General features: G+C 33.4%; 3 protein-coding genes across 8 annotated transcripts in view; 1 reads left to right on the forward strand and 2 right to left on the reverse strand.

Moving 5' to 3' along the window:
* LOC123701238 (AT-rich interactive domain-containing protein 2) overlaps positions 1–4843 on the forward strand; it is a 35740-nt gene extending 30897 nt beyond the window's left edge. For 5 of the 6 annotated variants that reach the window (XM_045648647.1, XM_045648645.1, XM_045648643.1 and 2 more), the window contains 4 exons: positions 813–959; positions 2080–2112; positions 3050–3141; positions 3501–4843. In XM_045648647.1, the coding sequence (XP_045504603.1) occupies positions 813–959; positions 2080–2112; positions 3050–3141; positions 3501–3603 (375 nt within the window). In that variant the 3' untranslated portion in view covers positions 3604–4843. The remainder of the gene's footprint in view (positions 1–812; positions 960–2079; positions 2113–3049; positions 3142–3500) is intronic. The other variant, XM_045648644.1, reaches the window with a different exon arrangement.
* An 8178-nt stretch (positions 4844–13021) lies between these two features.
* LOC123701158 (succinate dehydrogenase [ubiquinone] iron-sulfur subunit, mitochondrial-like) lies at positions 13022–14155 on the reverse strand. The gene is made up of 2 exons (XM_045648554.1): positions 13879–14155; positions 13022–13614 (listed from the first exon to the last, which is right to left on the reverse strand). The coding sequence occupies exons 1-2, from the start codon at positions 14153–14155 to the stop codon at positions 13022–13024; spliced, it is 870 nt and encodes a 289-aa protein (XP_045504510.1).
* A 7537-nt stretch (positions 14156–21692) lies between these two features.
* On the reverse strand, positions 21693–22935 carry LOC123701160 (resuscitation-promoting factor RpfA-like). Its single transcript, XM_045648555.1, has 3 exons — positions 22756–22935; positions 22235–22381; positions 21693–21956 (listed from the first exon to the last, which is right to left on the reverse strand). The coding sequence occupies exons 1-3, from the start codon at positions 22933–22935 to the stop codon at positions 21693–21695; spliced, it is 591 nt and encodes a 196-aa protein (XP_045504511.1).
* Between the last annotated feature and the right edge of the window lie 544 nt (positions 22936–23479).

Consider the following 23479-nt stretch of genomic DNA (forward strand, 5'->3'; position numbering starts at 1 on the left):
TTTGATATCTGCAATAGTTACGGAATAATCGCCTGTGCACACTTAACGATTACACCCTGTATATGTATGATATATATTAGATAGTTATGTGTATGTATTGCAAAGCCTTTATTCTATTGAATGAATGAATGAATGAAACATTCTTTATTGTACACCATATAGGACAATTTATAACACTTAATAACTTATTTAACAATGTACAGAGGGTATCTATTTGTTTTCTTTGGTGTACAGTACAATTTATGTGTATGTATTACAAAGCCTTTATTCTATCGAATGAATGAATGAATGAAACATTCTTTATTGTACACCATATAGGACAATAAGGTGATATAAACAACAACAAGGGTATCTGTTTTGTGTTTTCTTTGATGTACAGTACAATTTATGTGTATGTATTGTAAAGCCTTTATTCTATTGAATGAATGAATGAATGAAAAATTCTTTATTGTACACCATATAGGATAATTTAAAACACCTAATAACTTATCTATACTAATATTATAAAGCTGAAGAGTTTGTTTGTTTGTTTGAATGCGCTAATCTCGGGAACTACTGGTCCGATTTGAAAAATTCTTTCGGTCTTAGATAGTCCATTTATCGAGGATGGCTATAGGCTATATATCATCACGCTAAGACCAACAATATCGGAGCAATGCGGATGAAACCGCGGAGAGCAGCATAGTTTAACAATGTACAGAGGGTATCTATTTGTTTTCTTTGGTGTACAGTACGATTGATGCGTATATAATGCTATGTACATTGTACAGGCGTTTACAGTACAATTTATGCCCATTTACTGGTATGTACAGGCGCTAAAAGCGATCTACAACTCGCGGCGGCACGCGGCGGCCGAGCCGGAGCCGAGCCGGCCCGCGTCGGTCGCGTACCCGCCCAACGCGGCGCTCGCAGCGCTCAACAAGCACGCGGCCGACCTGTACAACCCGCGCGAGCTTATGGTGAGATACTTTACAAAAAAAAAAATACACCATTAAAAAATTATGACATAAAATCATACAGTACAATTTTATAGCATTTGATAACAACTCTTTGTCAGTAAATACACCGGGTACCATGTCAAAAAAAATCCACCCTTACATTACGCATTATAAACACTGTCTCCCTCAACAAGCACGTAACCGATTCAACCCAACCCGCGTGAGCTGATGGTGAGACACTTTACACCATTTGATGTGAAACGTCTTTAAAATGTCGGTAAATACACGAGGTACTATGTCAAAAAACACCCGAAAAGTATCGGTCTATATCGTATCGTTAAGACGACACACTGATATAGACATTACGCACTAAAGCATCGTCACAGTTCCACTCAACAAGCATGCGGCCGATCTCGCGCGAGCTGATGGTGATCTCCTTCGCAATATTTGTTTAGGACATTTTGACAGTCTAAAAAAGCGGTAAATATACCGGGTACCATTAAAAAAAAAAAAAAAAACATCCAAAAAATATTGTTCTATGTATCGTAAAGACGATATAGATTAAGCATTAAAAGCATCAGCACAGCTCCACCCGATTTTCACGAAACAAGCTGAAGGTGAACTCCCGTACACAGCGTCCCACTATGTCTATTGTCTTTGGTAAGGTATATTTCCTTATGGACAAAAAATGAAAATTCATGGATAAGAATAAAAAAATAGCATATTATAATCTTATAAGTATATTTTTTTGTGTATGATGTCTTTCATTGCAGTAACTTTGACGTTACTGTACTGGTTGTCGAGTATTTGTTTTTAATTTTTATTGCACTTTTATAATATTTTATGCACGATGGCTTATTTCATATATCATTTTTAGTGGTTAAATTTTTGTTGCAAATTACTTTTGTTGTCATCGTCCGTTTCCCCAAATTCTACAAAAATAGAATAAATGAGTTTTAAATTAGATTGTATTGGAAACGTTTTACTCTGTCTTTCATTATCATTCATATTTTGGTCCTTCGAGTCGGATATTAAAATGACAAAAATTTAAAAAGTAATAGATACATACAGTTCATATAATTGAACCGAACGCACACCAACGCATTACTAACGCGTCTAACATACGTTTGTGTGCGTGCAGCACACGGCCGACACTCGTGCGCCGGATTCTGGGGTGAGATTCACACGTTTTTACACTTTATGTGAATTGGCTTAAAGTTTAATTTGTATTGTATTATTGTTGTGGATTTTTTTGTCTCTTTTGTCTTTTTGTATCTGGATAGTCGAGCATTTAATTTATCTCTGTGCGAGTCGGTTAGTAATAGACTGACCGTAGACAGTGACATTTTTTTTTATTCCTACAAATTTTTTATCAATGTACACTTAGAAATATTTATAAAGTTTTTGAAATTTTTAGAAAACTACCACTATCATTTGAATTCAAAGTACCGTACAAACTCTGTAAATGGAAATAAAACCGTTTAAAAAGGAATATTTTTTAACATTGACATCTTCTTAATTATATAGTATATACAGAGTTTGTTTGTTTGTTTGAACGCGCTAATCTCAGGAACTACTGGTCCGATTTGAAAAATTTGGTGTTAGATAGCCCATTCATCGAGTAAGGCTATATACTATATATTATATCATCACGCTAAGACCAACAGGAGCGGAGCCACGCGGGTGAAACCGTGGAGCGCAGCTAGTAACTCATAATATGAGAATGAATAGATTAAATAAACTATTGAATTTTAAGCCTTTTCACATAAATGTTTTTGCTTGTGTGTTGTTTTGTGCGATGGTTTTGTTTATGTTCTCTGTTTAAGTTGCCTTTTATTTGTTTAATTTATTTTAATCGCCATTTTATTTTTCATTTTGTTTAAAAACTGTGGGTATCACCCGTAACACTGACAAAAAAGATAACTTAAAAAGTTTAAATACATTTTCCAAGAATTTTTACAAACCTTAACTAATTGATAAAATGCTTTGCATGTCAATAAACAAAAGTATTAAAAATATAACAAATAAGGTAAGCTAGCTCAACCACGTTAGCGATGTAACAAATAAAAAACCTTTTATCAAACATAATATAATTAAATTGTTTTATACAGGATGAAAATGAAGGACCAGTGACGAAGAGCATACGTTTAACAGCGGCCCTTATTTTGAGGAATATCGTGATTTATTCAAACACTGGAAGACGGTAAGATATTCATTAATCATTAATATTTAAACTAAGACAAATTATTTTTGTTTAAAATTACAAGGTAGTTAAGGATTTAATATATTTTTACTATTGCATGTGTTCAGAGTCAATAACAATTTTATTTACATACAAAAATGTTATATTCTGCAGGTTTTACGTTTTTCGTTTATAACATAAAAAAAATATCGCCAAAAAAAAAATTAAGATGATAAATTATTCTGCTTCAAAATGCTCAAAAAGCATAAATTCATCTCAGAACTTTGTAAAAAAAGTCGACCAAAAAGAGTTCACCAAAATCTGAGCAGATAAAAAAATAATTTACGTTTTAAATCGTTAATGTACGCTTGAAATTTCAGAATCCTGCGCCAATACGAAGCCCATTTAGCCGCCATTGCTCTGAGCAACGTGGAAGCTTCTAGAACGATCTCGCAAGTTCTATTCGACATGAACAATATATGAGAGTCGGCCAATGGGCACGGGCCCCAAGACAATGTGTGATGTGCGATAATGTGCTTTATGACTGTGCAGTAAGGATGGAACTTGCATGAATGTTTGTTTAAAGAACTGTAATCGAAAATGTGTTTTATTACTTTATAGTAAGGATGAAACTTGCATGACTGTTTGTAAGAACTACAATAGAAAGAGTAATGGATGCACAAATGTTTGTAACAAAAAAAAAATCCTATATAGATGTGAAATGTCCTAAATGATTTTCTATCGTTCATATTCCTTTGATGTTTTTTTTCGTATGGGCCTGCTGTTACGTTATCCGTACTTTATTTCTTTGATAGTGATGATATATGTAATTAATAAACCAGTTTCAATTTTATGATCGGTTTATTGATGACAGTAATAATGATTATTGTTGGGCATAAATTATGTAGATTTATCGATGATACAAATTGATAATACTGTATATTATGATAAGCTCGCGACTGCATACTGACTTAGTAACTATGAATTTTTTCTGTAATTAAAGAGCGTGTGAGCCGAGCATACGTGCCAGAAGTGAAACTTCTTTGGCAATATTCAAAAATCGTCGCTTTACTCCATGGAGTGACGGTATTGGCATGACGCGACATTGAAATTTTACTCTCAACACGCTTAAGTTTCACTTCAAAAAATAAAATAAATTGATTGCGTATAGCACTGACTCAAGAAGTACGGCTAGTCCATTCAACGCGGATCTGATTAAATAATCAATATTAGAAATGTACCTATATAAAGTCTGTTTTTTCTCTTTTGTAACGTTTTCGAACAATTTGAATGCGCTCTCGTGATTGGTTGAAAAATCTTTGTTGATTCTATGAAACTGAAGTCTATTGGCTATTGCTTGTAAGAACTTTTTGTATTTATAGTCTTTTTGATATAGTAGTTCAAAGTATTTTTTATGTTCAACTAGTTTAAATCTAAATTAAATTAAGGCGAATACTTAAGCATAGTTATTTGTGAAGTTTGTCAAAATGACAGCTATTTACTTATTAATGTAAGGATAAAAATCTAACTTGTATATTTTCATATACTTGAAGAAAAACATACTTGTATAGAGACTACGGAAATCTCTTTTGAATCAAAAGTATAATAAGTTATTAATTATATAGAGATAAAATAGATTTAAATAAGGTATGACTGTTAGTTTGTTAGTTTTAGTGTTTATTTAAAAATGAACCTGAAATATATTATGAGGTTGTATATGTCATCTTACTTTGTTTTATTATATTTTACCTCTTCTAATAAGTTAATGATTCGACAGTTGAAAAAGGAATAATCCCTGCTGTATATTAAAACCAGCTTTCCACCCGCGGCATCGCCCGCGCAGTCAAAGAAAAACCCGCATAGTTCCCGTTCCCGTGTGATTTCCGGGATAAAACCTATCCTATTTCCCGGGGTAAAAAGTAGCATATTTCCTTTCTCGGCTATTAAAATATCTTTATACCAAATTTCATGCAAATTGGTTCAGTAGTTAAGGTGTGATTCAACTGACAGACAGAGTTACTTTCGCATTTATAATATTAGTATGGATTATAAAGACGAAACTAACTCTTGTCTGTCCGTCTCTTTTTCACCCCTAAACCACTAGACTTCTTTTAATCTTTTAATCGATTATCTAATTGATATAAATTCGTCAATTAAAACCCAAGGCAAATGAAATGAAGGAAAGGCAAAAGCAGAGAATTTGTGGCCTTCTCATTAGTAAATAATATTTTGTAGGTATCGTTACCTCTTTTATCGCAGATAGTTGGAAAAGCTATAAGCACTGTATATTAGATGCAGCCGGGACGATACTTATAGTTATAGCGTTCTCCTTATTCCAGCGATACTCAAATCTTTGATTTAATACGCCACCGCGAGCGTTCTTTCACCGATTTATACAGTTTAACAAGGGACATGACCACTTAAAAATCGTATAGATATAATACGTAGGTAGTAAGTGGGCCCCTAAAATTGCAGGCTGTTACGGCGCCCGTTATAATAGCGCATATAATTAATATATATTATACTATAACAGAATAACTAGTAGCGAGTATGATAAATAGCGAAGGTTTTGTGCGTGTTTCTTTGCTACGATTTAATTCAAAAACGACTCAATCTATTAAAAAAAAATACTTTTGGAAAACTACATCTTTACCAAGCTACATATTATAATGATATTTTTTACGGAGTCAACCGGGGTTACATTCTCTACCTATATTATTATACATAGTACAATTTTATTGACAAGCCAACCAACTCTAAATTGGACCTCCGGGAACCTCTTTGGGAACCAATGACATAGTCATTACGTACAATCCACGTACAAACTTCTTAGTTGGAAATAGTTTGAATGGCATTCGTGTTCAATTATTGGTGCTATTGAACGCTCCTTACATTGTAACGGCTTCAATACTATTGCGAACGTGTAACTAGTTTTGCATGCGGTTTGTCTTGAAGGTACCTATGTATTGGAAACGTTATTTGCGAAATTGTATTGGTTCAGAAGAAAATAAAGGGTATGGGAATTGAACAATGAAACACTTACAATATTTGTGTTTAATTTACTAAAGGACCCTTGCTACTTGGTCTGTTCTCAGAAGGAATATTTTTTTCTCGCATTGTATTTAAATTATATTTAAATTATGTAGTTATCATAGTTATAAAACAGGTATGTTACAGCCTACAGGGCACAAATGTTTTCATTTCCTTCCTTTACGTTCTTTATTTCTTTAATGTCCAACACTTAACTGTTTCAAAGAAGATTAAAAATGTAAAATCCCTACAAAGCAATGCCCATGTTACACAAAACTTGTCAAGTGCAAAAACAGCACTTCTAGAAGCAAACAATGCACTTAAAATTAATTTTACAAAGAGATGCATCTGCAATGTAATTAGTGACGTCTTTTGAAGAGCGCTCCGACGCAGGGTAGGTATTACTGTTAGCGATTTTACGAGGAAGATAAATTCGTTACTGTTGATATTACGTGACGTAATTATTAAAGATATTGTGATAACGTAAAGTGGTAGCAGTTTCCTTTGTGGCGATTTTCATACTTTATAAAAGTAAAATCGCTTGGACAAGGATAATATAGCTTCTTTCCAAGATTCTTTCCAAGATATTTTATATCAAGCAGATGCTGTATAGTAGAGGTAAATGTTCATATTTCGTATTTGCGTTCTATTAATTTTATAACCTTTCGAACAATTAAAAGAAATTGTATACGTTTGCATTTCCAACTGAATTAAACTCTGATGCAAATGATACCTACACGAAAATAAAACACTTATTTAACTGAAATATCATTTAAAACACGAGCGTACAGCTTTAAAAATAGTTTTTAGAGTTTCCGTTTATAGAAAATAGAAATAGAGTTAGAAATTGTAGCGAGAATTTTTTAACTTTTTGCCTCCACAACCGCAATAATTGCGTTTAGTGCAAATGCAAAACAAAATCGTGCGAACAAAAAATATCCAGTTTCAGAATATCATTTGTGTAAAATGTTATACAGATGTTTTTAATTTTGTGCTTTAAATTCTTACTCGTTTAGTGTAAGAATTTTAAGGAAACATTTATAATTCAGTATTTTAACAGCGTCCGTTTAGAACGGTATTTCTAACTTACAATATTATGCTAAATGAATAAAAATGGATACATGTTACTGTTCTGAGTTGTGTTTTTTTTCTTTGATATCTCGATAATATGTAATATAATACAATGTGCCTAATCAATCTATCGTACACTGTAAAAGTTAATTTAAAATCATAAATGCCGATTATATCCCTACTGCAATGATAGTAGGAAGGTAGATAATAAATGATAATATTGCCACCGAATGATACATGTCCATCATTGAAACGGAACTTTATTTATTCTAACACTAGATTTATAATAAGGTAATCCTTGAAGATCATTGAGTTACTATGTACTACGTAGAACATAGTAACTCAATGTTGAAGATGAAGAATTTACGAGTGATGCCTCCCTAATTATCTTAGTGTTATTACTCAAGGTGTCCGGCACGGCAGGTTAACTGGAGATTAATTAGGGTCGGTTAACTGTCGTAAATCATCCCCATCTTGTGCTATAACGTATTTCATAGCTTTAGTTTATGACCCAATTCACAATTGGACTATACTAGTAGTTTAAAAGCGGGTTGTAGATAAATTTGTGCTCGTTGTTTGGTTTATTGCTTACCTTTTTGGAATGGTGTCTTGTTATTATGTAGTTAACATTGTCGGGTTGTTTTCTATTTCAAATATAATATGTACCTATAATAAAATTCTAGGTATCTACTTCATTACTTAGGTGGGTTCCCACGGCATGTTTGCTTCACAAGCATTGGCAGACGACAAGCGCTTGTCGCCATCCGTCGCGATTTGAACTGAGCGTTCCCACGGCATGTGTGCGTATGGCAAGCACTGGCGAGCTCGGTGGACGGTCATTCCTACTAATACCTAATCTGTGGGTCATTACAAGATGTTAAGTGATAGATACGTTAAGTTAATTAAAATTAGATGGGTGGTGTTTGATTTAAAAGGAGAAAAAATAAATAAATAAAAATATGTACATATACATATTATATACGTATATATATAAAAATAGATACCTAATAATAAATAAATAAGTAAAAACAATATAAATATTGATATCAATACTATAAATACATGCTATAAATACACATACATACATATATACTTACATACATACATATCATACATGATACATAATACATAACTATGTATAAATAAAAATATTACAGCTCGTTGAAGAGATGACGTATTTGTACGATAATAATAATTATCGTACGGTTCCGAACAATGACGCGCTACAGACGGCAAGCCCCGAAGGACGTCGACCAACGCCGTCGCACCGCGCCAAGCGCGCACCTTTGATCTTACCGACTTCCGATGGATAGCACATGCGTCGGCAAACATCGGCAAACGACCACAAGCGCACCGATTCCCATGGCATGTGGTATGGTGTGGCGCGGTCGGGTTTGTGAAGCAAACATGTCGTGGGAATCAGGCTTTACTACGAGATTGCCGAATTAATGACTTTTATAATTAATTACTTTTTTGTACAGTGGGTCCTGGGTTGAATTTCCGGTGGAGACGAAGAAAAAAAGATGTCTCGGTCTGGTAGGATACAGAAGGCTGATCAACAAAAAGAAAATCGATCAGTGAAACAGATGTATGCATAATGCATTTGCTCCTTACCCCACTACGGGGGCACGGGACTTCACACACACTATAAGGTATCTTTCAGTTCCAAATCTAACATCTACTGCAGTATTATAACTATCAAAATATTGTATTAGACTGTTTTGTAGTTATCGAAATAAAGCACATACCTACATTTTCCCACTATAGCTATACAAAAAGAGAATTGTACCTACCTACTATATTAATTCAGATTACAGGTAAGTAATTAAAGCATTCAATCAATCTCAATTAAGATCCCAAAAATTCTTAAGAAAATTAACAGATGCACATCAGTCTTCCACGATAACGAAATGGGGTCAAATTACTGGGATATTTAATACGGGCAGATTAATTTTATTCTCCATATAATTGTCAGGAAGTAAGAACAATGGAGATGGATGGTTGGGATCTATCACATTCAGCTTTTTGGTGTTAGGCATTTATACGATATTCGCAATCACTTCATATTAATTGTGTGAACGATGATTGCTTTGAATTTAATAAGGCTAAGCTTTAGTTTTCACTCAATGATATGGTGATAGTAAAACACTAGATTTCCGCTCTCGGCTTGGCCCGCGTTTTCAAAGAAAAACCAGCATAGTTCGCGTTCCTGTGGGATTTCCGGAATAAAAAGTAAGAAGGCATGTCTTATTTTGGGTCTTCAGCTACCTACATACCAAATTTCTTGTTAATGGGTTCTGTAGTATTTCCGTGAAAGAGTAACAAACATCCATCCTCAAAAACTTTCGCATTTATAATATTAGTAGAATTGAAAGTTTGAATGAAATAGATGTTCTTCTTCAGTACAAGCCAATTGTTTAACGAAAAAGCTCGTTCGTAAAAATATATTTCTAAGAAAAAGCTTGTTAAACAGGCGCGTGTTTTCCATTTGAAATGCTCCATCACAATCTACACATCTACATTACTGTTGATAGGCTTAAGAGGATCAGCTAAATCGTTTCAAATCCAGAAAATCCGACCTCGTAACTAGAGAGTCATTAACATAATTTGAAACCTTAATTGTTCCCGCGAGCATTTTCTGTTTTATAGTCGCTCGTTACAATTCTTATGGCTAATATATCTGTGGTATTAAATTTTGACAACTTTTCAAGTGTAATAACAGGTTTTAAACAGGATGGGAGGAAAGTAATTATTTTTATAGTGTCCTACTTCGATAACTTCGAATTATTACGATTACGACGTTGTTTTTTTTGGATTTTGGAAGAGCGCGAATAAATAAAATGCATTTTTCTTGTTATTTTATGTTAGGAGTTTTCATGAAGTAAACGATCGTATAAATAGTCAGTGAAGATTTAAATTGCGTAATTTTGCTTAAGGCTGAGTTCCTGAGAATGACAAGTGCCTACAGTGATCAGATCAGATCAGACAATCGGATGAAAATATTTGGCGTATATTCCCAACCTTAATCGAGTTCTGTTTTAGCCCAAAAAGTATATATTATGCTCTCAATCTAACTACGTATCCTATTTTCCACCACGGATTCCAGTCAATTTGAAGTACAAACGTTCGCTTTTTATCAATGTACATCTCCTGGGAGTGGTAAAAATGTATTAGCGGCGGCCAGTTTTCCCTTGATAAGGGTTAGTTTTATGGACGACTGGGTGTATCCGGATTTATTGATAGACCCCTGTCACATACCCCGAGCTCTCAATGTATTGACATCATAATTTCTTTTTGTGACACGTCGTTTGTTATCCATTTTAATGGAATTATTTTTGATGTAAAATGCAGAGTCTTATCTACGATATTGAATGCAAATCCGATCTATATGAGCATATAATTTGCGTCTTTGATTAATATTAATCTTGTGATAAAATGTTATGCTTAATTAATAATTTTTCAGGGGTTTTCTGTCGAATCCATCATTGGTTTGCTGTTTTCTAGGAAAAGTTACGAATAAAAACTATTCATTTAGAAAGATTTCTTTTTGTATATCTATATAGGAATAATGTAAAACATCGCAAGTGTTAAGTTTTTATATTTTGACGTTGATGAATCGTTTCGTAAGAACCTCGTTATTTAGGTTAAGTAATGGATTTATTACTTCTCAATTAAATAGTAAATACCTACCTTGTGAGTATAATTAATAGTCCCAATTTAAATGTAACTAAACTCGTTTATATACTCGACTACGTTTGTCTTTATCTACATATTTATTTTTGATAAAGCGACAAATCATATTTTAAAGTTTAACGAAAAATATAAGCGATCTGCCAATAAAACAATCTTGTTTTCCATTTGGACGCCTAAGGGAAAATGCCGTCATAACAGTATTCGCAAAGGGTTGTTTTTGCGCCCGTATAGATAATAAAAATTATATGGTGACCGTTTGTTATTATTCATATGTAGAAAAGCCTTTTATTTGGCCATGTTTTTTGAAAAACATTTTTACTCGTGCCCAATATTCAATCATATGAATTGTATGAATTCGTTTTTATGAATGGTATTGGCAGTATTCTTTCTACATATTTGTTCCTATAAAATGTGTGGAATGGATGCCAATACTATTTACTTTTTTAATATTAGATATAATATGTAAGTTATGTGATGAAAAGTTATTCAAAATCAAATGGACAACTTTTTTCCCGTTTAACCATTACTATTACATAATTATACCAAGACAATTTAGGTATTTACAAATTTTTACTGATTAAGGTAAGTACTGTATCTTTTTAATATATCTAAACAAGATTTTAAACACTATATCAATTTTATTAAAAAAAAAGCATTCCAATAATTAAAACTCTACAAAATGACAAGTTTCACATAAAAATCTTTGTACGCGAAGAGCACTAGAAAATTTTAAATATTTTATGATAATATTTCTGAGAGCAAACTTGAAACACAAGTGGTGTAGATGGAACTTTATGATTTAACTTGCAAATTTATTTATATCTGTTTTCAGTTTTCAGTTTCATGTAAAATCAGATTTTAAATAAAGATTAACTATACTACTAAACTTACTTTTTTAACGAAGTAAACCGAATCTTATTTTAGGTTCTCTTAGCAATTATCTACACTAATATTATAAAGAGGAAAACTATGTTTGTTTGTTTGATTGTAATGAATAGGCTCATAAACTACTGGACCGATTTTAAAAATTCTTTCACCATTCAAAAGCTACATTATCCACGAGTAATATAGGATAGGTTTTATCCCGGAAATTCCACGGGAATGGGAACTATGCGAGTTTTTCTTTGAAACCGCGGGCGGAGCCGCCGGCGGAAAGCTAGTTTTAAAAATATTCTAGATTTCAGTAAACATGGGACCTAAATAAAGAGGTAATTCAAATTTATATTCGTCATTATTGGTTTGAAACACGTTTGAAACAACAAGGAAACAACCCTAAATTTAAGGAGTAGCTACAACACAGTCCTAAATTTTAATCCTTATTACGCTGCGTTGTGTTTCTCTAGATAATGAACTTTATCATCAACAAATAAGGTCGATTATACTTTACAAATGATGTTACACGATGAAGTTGGTTAAGTCACGTCTGATCAATTTATCAATACAATGATGGATCGAAGTTCAAAGAGAATGGATGTATTCGTTCAATCATCAAATTTCGGGGGTATATTTTGTGCCTTTTAGAACTTAAGTGTAGAGCCATATTTGGAAATGGCTTGAGAGTTGAGAATAACATTTGTGGATATTTTGAGTCGTTTAGAATATTATGTAGTCGGTATACAATTCATATTGGTGGATAGTATGTGATATTTATATTAGTTAAAGAGTACAATTGATTACATTTATTTACTCTGCAGTCAGTTAATAAGACAATTTTATTGATCGTTAGAAATAATATTATTTACTAGCTGCTCCGCGCAGATTCACCCCCGTGGCTCCACTCCTGCTGCCCGTAGCATGATGAAATATAGCCTATAACCTTCCTCGATAAATGGGCTATCTAACACCGAAAGAATTTTTCAAATCGGACCAGTAGTTCCCGAGATTAGCGCGTTCAAACAAACAAACAAACAAACAAACAATCAAACAAACTCTTCAGCTTTATAATATTAGTATAGATTTAAAATCTTCTTCCAGATTTGTGATCTGAAAAATTATTGAAACAATTATTGGTTTTGAACAAATGCACCTTAGCAATTACAAAGTCAGGTAATCATAAAATTTTATTTAAAAACATTGAATAGCATTTTACACAAATACCTAATAAATTCTAGCATTTCTTTTTCGCACCCGACGCAAACTTCAAAGCATCAATGCCTTCCGGTTGTTTCTTATCCACACGAGAAATTAACCTCTTAAGATACGCAATAGCTACATGTGGGTTCAAACCTTTCGGGCATGCAAGAGTACAGTTCATTATAGTATGGCAACGGTACACCATGAAGTCATCTCTCAAGTCGTATAACCTTGCAGCGGTGTCCATATCCCTAGAGTCTATGATCCATCTATACGCGTGGAGAAGAGCTGCTGGACCCAGGAACCGTCTGCCATTCCACCAGTAACTAGGACAGGCTGTGGAACAACAAGCGCAGAGAACACATTCATACAGACCAACTAATTTCGCCTGGTCTTCAACGCTCTGTGCGTATTGGTATGCCCCCAAATCACTAGTGCGTTCTCTGATCAAATATGGCCGTATGCCATCGTAGGCATTGAAGAAATGTGTCATGTCCACGACCAAATCTCGTATCACGTACATATGCGGTATTGGGTAGATAGATATCGTTTTATCTGGCGGTATTTCTGTGATGCAAGCGAGGCAATTGTTTCCTTGAAGGTTTATTGCGCAGGAACCGCAAATACCTGTGATATATAACAAATTATGTATTTTGCAGTGAAAAACGTGTTTAAGAAAGTCGAGTTGAATCACTCAATAATATAAAGCAAAGTCGCTTCCCGCGTGTGTCTGTATGTATGTATGCTTAGATTTAAAACTACAGAATGGATTTTGATGCAGTTTTTTATAGATAGAGTGATTCAAGAGGAATTAGTATATAATTAATTTATTAGGTTTAGACAAAGCGTGCAAAGCCGCGGGCGGAAAGCTAGTTTATACTTTGAATTTACCTTCTCTGCAAGATCGTCGGAAGACAAACGATGAGTCCATGTCTTTAATTTTTATCATGGCATCAAGTACCATTTTGCCACATGTGCTAACGTCGAGGTCATAGTTCTTCATTTTGGGTTTATCTTTCGATAGAATTCCATCGTATCTGTATACTTTAAAGACTCGTCTTGGATCCACATCTTTCTTTTTAGCTGGCGGAGCTTTATGACCAGAGTATAATCTAATTATTTTAAATGATATAGGTGATTTGTGATTTATTAATAACCGATTGAACATAATTGAATATAATAAATTGCAAAAGTTTAATTCTCTAAAATTATTTTAAGGATATCAAATAAATATTGTAGGTACGATTGATTTGCTTTGATAATGACATACCTATGACATTTGACAATTTCAGTTATATTTTATCGTAAATAGTGCTATGATATAGTTTTTATATGTACCTATGCAATCCAATTCATTCATTTCTATATAAAAAGTGTATGGTCCGGGAGCCAGAAGCAGATTTTATGACCAAGTTCCTCTCAAGCGGTAATTAGTAAAATGCATCAGAGTATAGTATTATAAAGCCTCGTGAACGTCAGCTGGAGCTCGGTTGGGGGGGTGAGCGGTTGTAGCCTCCCACGCACGTAAGAAAAAAAAGTATATTCATTCATTTCCTCTCGGCTAAAAATTTGTCAAATTGTAGCTAACCCATTATCTCAACGAAAAATAATAATCAGCTGGTTACAGCATGGTGTATTATACGTCAGCTGGTGTCTCGAATATAGTGAGACATTAACAAAATCATCGAGATACGTGGAATTCCATCAACATAAGTCCCCGTAAAAGATAAGTAATAACTTTATTAATTATATATTATACTATTATTTTTTAAATAATTATAGTTAAATAATGTTTTTAGTGGGTTATTTCATATTTGTTACACTTTTAGGTAGTTATGTGAATTTGATGATATGATAGTTATTTTTAAATGCAGTTTATAATATTTGTAAAAACATGTTTACCGATGTGGCTGAATGTACGTAGTACCCCGATCATGCGCACAACTAACCACCTCCAAGTACCTTATTACTGTCTATATTATGCTAGCGTGTGTTGCTTGAATTTTTAAAAATAACGATAATAATTAAAGATACGTCATTTCATCTCAGATGAAAATTTGTGAGCTGATTGTTAATATACTGATGCGATAAATAAAAAAAATCAGCTAGCAATAATTCGAGGAAAACCTAGTCAGTTGATGCATATAAATTGGCAATAGATGCTTCTGTCTAACTCCTAAGTAATAACTTTCAAAGTATCAGCTGACGGTTTTTCCACCAAGATACAGCCAGCTGACCTATATATTTATCCACAGTTACATATAAGCTATCATCAGGTAAATTTTTGTTTGAGAGGAAATCACGGAAAATAATTTTATTTTTTTCATGTTCGAGACACCAGCTGACGTATAATACACCATGTTGTAACCAGCTGATTATTTTTTTTCGTTGAGATATTGGGTTAGCTACAATTTGACAAATTTTTAGCTGAGAGGAAATGAATGAATGTATTTTTTTTCCTACGTGCGTGGGAGGCTACAACCGCTCACCCCCCCAACCGAGCGCCAGCTGACGTTCACGAAGCTTTATAATACTATACTCTGATGCGTCTGACGAATTATCTCTTGAGAGGAAATAATTAACCAAATTTGCACCTGGCTCCCTAACCATACTGTGGTGTACATATTGCAATTCATACAATATAAATGTGTACACTATTGAATAGCTTTTATGTAATCCATTTAAAACCTTTTTAAATATTCCAGTCTCATTTTCGATACGACAAAATGAATCGGTACGCATTTGATTCATTAGTCAAAACTATCCTATTTGACGTCGACAAGTTTATCACAAAGCATATGTACTTGCAAAGCATAAACAGTAACTTTGATTTATGTTCTTACTGTTCTGTGATTAGCCCGTTACATGTACGGCTAGAGAGAGAAACATCAAAGAGTTTGAAATTAAGCACGTGCTTAAGCGTCCCGTAAGTAATCCGTGATATAAGTGTAACTTTAATAATAGGTACATTGGTTGCCTGGAAGAGATCGCTACTTTAGCGATAAGGCCGCCTTTTTGTACGTGTTTGTTTGCATGTGTTTTTTCGTATTGTCTCCTTGTTTTGGTGCAAATAAAGTATTTTCATTCATTCATTCATTCTACCTATTTAATTGTTTTGATAAGTTTAAAGTATATAATTTATTTCTTCCTGGTAGTAAGTTAATCTATTATTAATTATACTATTATCTTTATTAATACATAAAGCTGAAGAGTTTGTTTGTTTGTTTGAACGCGCTAATCTCAGGAACTGCTGGACCAGTGTTGCCACATGCCAAATCGATAAATCTGGATATATAGTAGTCTAAAAATCTGTATAAAATCTGTATGAAATCAAACCGTAAGCTGAATGGTATGTTTGTCAAAGAAAACATTGGATTGTACTTAAAACTTTATTTATTACTTTTTATACATACTTTTATTCATTTTATTAATCAATTTCTTGTGAACATTGAGCTTAAAACATGGCTCGTTATTCAATAATTGTTTTGTTAAAATTAGTCCCTCCATCGTTTCGGTGCCTAAATGGTTCCTGGTTTTTGTTTTAATTAAATTAATAGATGAAAAAATCCTTTCAACTGCAGCACTGGAGTGAGGAAGGCATAATAACGCAGAAATCAGTTCTTTAAGAGTTGGATACAACAAATTTCCATCCATATCTTGTGCACAAATAATTTGATGCCAAAAAGCTTCAGTGTCTTCTGAGCTTGATTCGAGGAGACTGTCGTTCATTCTTAAATGACGCCACTCATTATCTAATTGCTGTGTTCGTTCTTGTTGGATTATATTAGGAAAAGTCTGCACAATGTGAATCAACGAAGATATACTGCGGCGTTTAACATGGACTGGATTAAGAAAATTCAAGTTTTTTGTGATTTGACTTCCAAAATCATAACGGGATTTTATTTGTTTAGCTCCTTCTATAAAAAACTCAAGACATTGTAGTTTGAATAGTTTCACATCACTTGGATTCAGACTAGGACTGGACAACGATGTGGCAACATTCACACCCAGGTAAAGTTCCTCAATCGGTTTGTAGTGTCGAGGGTTATCGTGCTGGATGTTATGAATTTCAGTTCGTAGCAAATATGAACTGTCCATGTAACAATCCAAAAAAGATTTATAAGTTTGGCACAAATTCTCATGTAGCGATTGTATTTGCGGCTTTTCGGACTGCATAATTTTATTAAATTTTGTAAAAAAATCCAAAGAAAATTCCAAAAACTGCAAGTATATTTTGTTATATGGATTATTCAACATCTGCAAAATAGAATCCGCTGAGTTTAAACGGTCTGTAAAAGCAGCATCAATAAAAAATAATTTTAGCGCTTCATATTGCTCTAGAATCCGCAATACAGCAGAGCGGAGTGAAAGCCATCTAGTTTGGCATGGATGTAAAATTTTATGGGGCTTCAGTGCAAGAAACTCTTGAAAATCTTTCAATACACCTGCTCGTTTTGGACTCGTACTGATATTATTGAATACATCCCTCACTAGGCCTTCAGGTTCCCGCGGTAATTTTGAGCAGGCATACGACGCGCATAATGCGAAAGAATGGCAAATGCATTTCATTATATACAAATTGGGTATATCTTGAAGTAATCTGCTTGCTACAGAGTTATGCTGACCCATCATTGCGTTTGCCCCATCTGCGGCAAAACCTACCATATTATCTTTATAAGGTATCCCACTTTCTGTAAATAATTTTATGAGATGTTCATATAATTTTTCACCAGTGGCATCTTGGACGGGTATCAGTCCAAAAAACGCATCTTTTATTTTCTGGCATTTATAATATCTTACGACAATGCACAAAAGTTTAACACAACCTCTGTCCGTACTTTCATCAATAAGTAGTGAGAACTTGCTGGTTTTCAAGTCAGCGATGAGGTTTTCTTTTTCTGTATCACCAGTCACAGATCTTATAATGGCCGTTGTTTTTGTACGACTACAAGCAAGTTCTTTAGCAATAGTGGAATCTTTACAGATTGTTTTTATCAGCTGGGGTAGGTGTTCCATGACGTTCATTGAAAGGTTATGCTCAGCAACAAAAGATGATAATAAAATTTCACCTGTCTTTACATCGTCTGCAATATTACTTTTTTGAAAGAAATCTGTAACTGGCTTCTGTACGTTAGAGGAACCGGGAACTGAGTTTAAGTGTTTAGCAGTTTTCATGTGTCGTACAAGATCATTTTTACCGCCACCTCCAATAGCAAGATCTGATAAACAAAACTTACAGAAAGCGTAATCCTCTCCCTTTTGACTTATTTTTAACCATGGTTTAAAACAGCTTTCTTCGAGCCAGCACTTATTAAACTTTTGCATATTCCGTGACTTTTTCGCTAACATATTGACTAATTTGTTCACATCAATGTAATCAGAAAACGTAGTCGATTCGTAATAATCATAATGAACGACATTCATTCGTTAACAAAATACATGTTTCGGGAAATCCCCGATGTACGTCATGAATGTTGCCAGATTTAAACAACTGTATAAAAATAATATACTTAGATAATGGATTATTTTATCATATGTCCTTATCCAAAAAAGGTTTTAACAAATGTATAAAATTTACTTTGCTTATCAATTATTTCATCATAGTTAGTGTCCTTTACCTAAAATCTGTATAAAAGTAAACCCAAATCTGTAATCTGTATAGTGGTCTTAAAATCTGTATAGATACAGATAAATCTGTATATATGGCAACACTGTGCTGGACTGACTTGAAAAATTCTAATAAATATATCTAGTTATTCGCCTGTATCTTATCTGATATGCAATTGCGGGTAAAATGTACCTAATACTAGGTATATATAAAGATAAATAGTAGCAAAGTTTTATCAAATATTCACATAAATATCTTTATTGCATATTATATTATGGTTATTAAAGCTTATGATATGCCGAAACGGTTTAGGAAGATTGATTATTCCCTCATAAAAGAAATAATAAACGCTGTTTAAGTTCTTGTCAAATAGATTGATATAATATGGAGCAAGGCGAGCGGCAAAAATACACACATTCGAAATTAAATCATTATTAGACGTATTAAAACGCGATGCATCATCACTACACAATACACATAGTATAACAAAGTCGCTTTCTCTGTCCATATGTCCCTTTGTATGCTTATATCTTTAAAACTACGCAAAGGATTTTAATGCGGTTTTTTTTAATAGATAGAGTGATTCAAGAGGAAGGTTTCAGAATATAATTTATTAGGTTTTAGACCAAGCGGGCGAAGCCGTGGGCGGTAAGCTAGTTCTTTATATTAAGATGTTTAGAAAATTCAGCAAAATTAAAGAGAGGATGGTCACTCAATTTTAAAATAGAAATCACGTAAAATAGAACTCAAGAAAACATACAACTCGTTCAAAAAGTGCAATTGATCTATAACATGTATGTACCTACAAATCTTAAAGGTTATAAGTAATAACAATTAGTCTAGTAATCTAACTTTATACTGCAATTAAAGTTTACCATTAATACGACTTCCAATAACAACTATTAGAGAAACGATCGTCCAGTCTGCTCGTTAAGACAGGCTGAAAATACTTGCTTTAATTATTGTGAAATTTCCAAATATAGTATAGCCTAATTGTGTAATAATCGATAGTTCATTCATTCCTAGGTGTATTTTTGCTTTTATAATACGTAGACTTGATTATTATCAGTAAATTTATTGACAGACGCATCTTCAGAAATTTTAATTATAGGTGTCTGATCCGTCTACACGCGTGTGAAGAAATTCAACGAGAGAAATATAAGAAATATATTTTTGTTAAAAAATAATGAATCCTCTTCCAATCTTTATACTGGATTTGTATTCTGAGGTGAGATCTCTGAATAAATTGGTTCAGTGCATATTGCATTCGATTCTGTTTGCTTTTATATTCCTCGACGAATTTTCCAAAGAAGTAAAACAGGTCGTAAAGATTCTTCCAGGTATTGTCGTAACTAATTGTCATGGAATATTAAGATTAGTATGTGCTATTTTTGGAACATAATAAACGCTGTGTGTGCAATATTAAGGTCACATAGGTAAATGTATATTAAGCCTAATATGCATAATATTAGGTATATAATGTGATTTTTGTAAACACATTTTTGTGAAATATTTCACGAAGTTCGAATCCATTAGTCCATCAGTGAGTTGTTTCTTCATTTCGTTAGTAATTTATTAATAAGTGATTAGGCGGGTCTACACAGAGCGTTCGATCGATTCATGCAGCAATGGGGCTGCTGGCTCTGTTGGATTCTCCTTTTTCTATTTTTTATAAAGTCTTTCTGATAGATAGCTCAAAGAAAAACAAAATTTTCAACAATTCAATGAGACAAATACTTCTTTTGTGAAAAATACTTTTAATCTAAAAATATCATGTTCTTTGACTTTTATATACATCGAGCAAAATTCAGGCTGTTCAGTTCTATATCATTATGAAATTGAATATTATTGTAAGTGTATAAAGTGATGCAAATACACTTATCTATCTATATATTTGTATCACTTTCGTAACACAAGGTAAGTTTCAGAACCAAGCAGTTGTTAGTTACATAACATTGACATTTCTCTGCTAACGGGATAGCACTTTAGCATCGACACTTCCTTTACTATTGAAACTTTGCACATTTTTAACAAGAGTGTATTTTCTTGTGGACACAAAAGCTAGCGAGCTAACGAGTGATCGATCGCAAACATATCGCAGTCTTTCTGCCAACGGCATTATTGTAAAGACACACTTCGATAAATGCGATAAAATCTGCCCTTTTAATATGAATTTTAAGTCAACAACCTAAGATACATTTTGATATACTTTCTAACGAACTAGAAGCGTCACGCTTACATATGATTGATGGATGTAAAGATCATCATGCTTGTATGTTATATTATGTTGTGGGAAATATTATGTTGTTGTTAAGATGCGGTTTTGGAAGCTTGTAAAGCGCTGCCATTTCAGTTGCTTAGACTTTTGGAATTGCAAACAATATAGCATCGAATTGAATGCTTCATATTATGAAATTATATTATGTAGATATTATTACAACGTAACAGAAAGCTCAAAGAGCCTCTGTTATAAATTGTAAACAAAATTGATGACGAGATCTCCAAATAAACTTAATTTGTTCCAGTTTGTAGTAAAGTTTCAAACGATATATGCGTCTTCTGGTTTATAAATAATTCATATTTTAAGTTTAAACTTCAAACAGACTTGAGTTTAGACCGCAAAGTATATTTTAAAACTTTACTCAATTTGAGTGAAAATATTGTAGAACTTTTAGTTCCTGAGTCTCACTTCGAAAGAGTTGTTAGAGGCTATAGAATATAAACGAAGTCCAATAAATCAAATATTCATCCGAATAAGTTTATTTGCGAATCATATTTTGAAATTTACTAATGAGTCCAAATTAATTAGGTTTATATGTAGTGGTTAGTTGGATTTACGTGACAAAGGGGCTTATATTATTATCCCTATCCCGTTATGTATCTAATAAAAATATGAATTAATTAGATATTATTTGATCAGTTTTCATTACGAAGTGCTTGGTAACGTTATCTTACAGTGCAATTATTAGTAAGTATAAAAATGAAACCATAAACGTAAACAGATATCAATAATTTATTAATCATTATATTACAAGTTGGTGGTCATAAATAAAGGGATTGTATATATTTTATTCGATGGGCTAAATGTTGAAGATCTTTAAACAATGATGGGGCCGACAACAGCGGGGCTGGGTTCGAGAACACCGACGGGTTCGGGGTTGATTGCGATGACGTCAATGGGGTTGATGACAACGGGGGCGGGGGCGGGGTTCACCTCGATGGGGGAGGGGATGACATCAACGGGGGCAACGTCGATGACGTCAACGGGGGAAACGTCGATGATGTCGACGGGGGAAACGTCGATGACGTCAACGGGGGATGGCACGATGGCGGGGGATTCGGGCATGGGCACTTCGGTGATCTGGAAAGTAAAAATTTGTAAATAAAAATGAGATAAAATATAACTTGACCAAATGTAAAGATTTTATGAACCAATGATCTCCTTTGTTTCGTAAAATGTTCTAAATAAGCTTATGTTTTTTGTTTCGTATGTAAGACATTATTGTGCTATATTTAAATGATCTCATTTTAATTGTTATAACGAATATTTATGGTAAATGGTATGTAAAACCATAAATATTCGTTCGTTTTAAGTATTATCGACCAATATTAAATAAAAAACTACATATAATAAGTTACCTGTTGGGTTTGCTTGTTCACGTTGACGATGACTTGCACCAAGGGGCTGCGGGGGGCAGCGACGGGTTCGGGGAGGGGGATGGCGGGGGAAGGTGTCAGGTCAGTCTCGCCGGGGACGATGCCGGGGATTGGCACCAAGATAGACTCCTGAAATTATAATGTAATTAATATTTTTAAGGCAGTGATTTGATTTGGCTAGACATGATTTTCTTTGTAAATGGTTCAGTAGATTTTGAAAGAAAGAATTTATAACATACCGATATTGTAAAAGGCGAGTGCTGAAAACCCAAACGTTACGATTTTGGAAAAGAGAAACAAAATGTTTTTTGCTTTGATGAGTATTATTTAGTCTAAAATTACACACTACTTATTTTTCTACGACAATTATATTAAACAGTATCTATAAAATGATGGTAAAATAAAATATGTGAGCTTAATTCTTATAATAAAACATTTTGTATGTTAAACTGAAGAGTGTATCTACTATACCAACTCCAATACTGAACACTATTTTGACTTACAACGTCTTGTCCTGCATGGATGGCAGCGTATAAGTTGTTCAGAGCCTCCTCGAGGATGGGGATGATAGCGGGGTCAGTGTTGGGGTTGGTCAGGGCCGCGCTGAGATCCTGGAGCGTCCAGGAGCTGGGGAGGGCGGAGCCCACAGCGAGGATGGTGGCGAGGACGGCGAAGAATTTCATTTTTTATCTGTGAATAAAATTTGAAAGTTCATGAGTGAGGAGCCTATTGCAATGTTTCGGATGCTATGTGAACGCGAACTTTGTGTTTCGAACGAAACTTAAGGGTAATTATAAGCTAAAGGAACTGCTACAGTTTAGTTTGAATTTTTTTATTAAATGAAAATTTATAATTTTTATGTTATGCCTGATGTTATATTGTTGTTAATTAATTAGTAGAAATAATTAATATATTTAAGACAAATGAAAAAACTTAAAGATATGTTAAGTAAAAAGTTCTTCTTGACTTACCAAGTATTGGAATACAAGTGACTTCTTACCTGGAACTATCACTTTATATACGAAAATTGAATAGTTTATTGGCTCTACGTAATTATTATCGAAATTTAATCTCTCACATCAAAAGAAATATCGACTAACGACACCTCTATAAATTTAGTACAGATAAGCTTCCTGGGTTTAAAATATATTGTCGTGATAGGTATATAATTTTGTATAATATAATATGTATAACAAGGATCTTATGATAAACATAGAAAATAAATTA

This window comes from Colias croceus, chromosome 21 (assembly GCF_905220415.1).
Source record: "Colias croceus chromosome 21, ilColCroc2.1".
Classification (NCBI taxonomy): Eukaryota; Metazoa; Arthropoda; class Insecta; order Lepidoptera; family Pieridae; genus Colias; species Colias croceus.

What these genes read in the sequence shown, in the direction of transcription:
- LOC123701158 (XM_045648554.1), bottom strand. Translation starts at nt 14,155, where the DNA reads ATGTTCAATCGGTTATTAATAAATCACAAATCACCTATATCATTTAAA. An exon ending in CCGACGATCTTGCAGAGAAG is followed by an intron (nt 13,615 to 13,878) that starts GTAAATTCAAAG and finishes TATATATCACAG; the next exon opens with GTATTTGCGGTTCCTGCGCA.
- LOC123701160 (XM_045648555.1), bottom strand. Translation starts at nt 22,935, where the DNA reads ATGAAATTCTTCGCCGTCCTCGCCACCATCCTCGCTGTGGGCTCCGCC. An exon ending in TCCATGCAGGACAAGACGTT is followed by an intron (nt 22,382 to 22,755) that starts GTAAGTCAAAAT and finishes TTATAATTTCAG; the next exon opens with GAGTCTATCTTGGTGCCAAT. An exon ending in TGAACAAGCAAACCCAACAG is followed by an intron (nt 21,957 to 22,234) that starts GTAACTTATTAT and finishes TTTACTTTCCAG; the next exon opens with ATCACCGAAGTGCCCATGCC.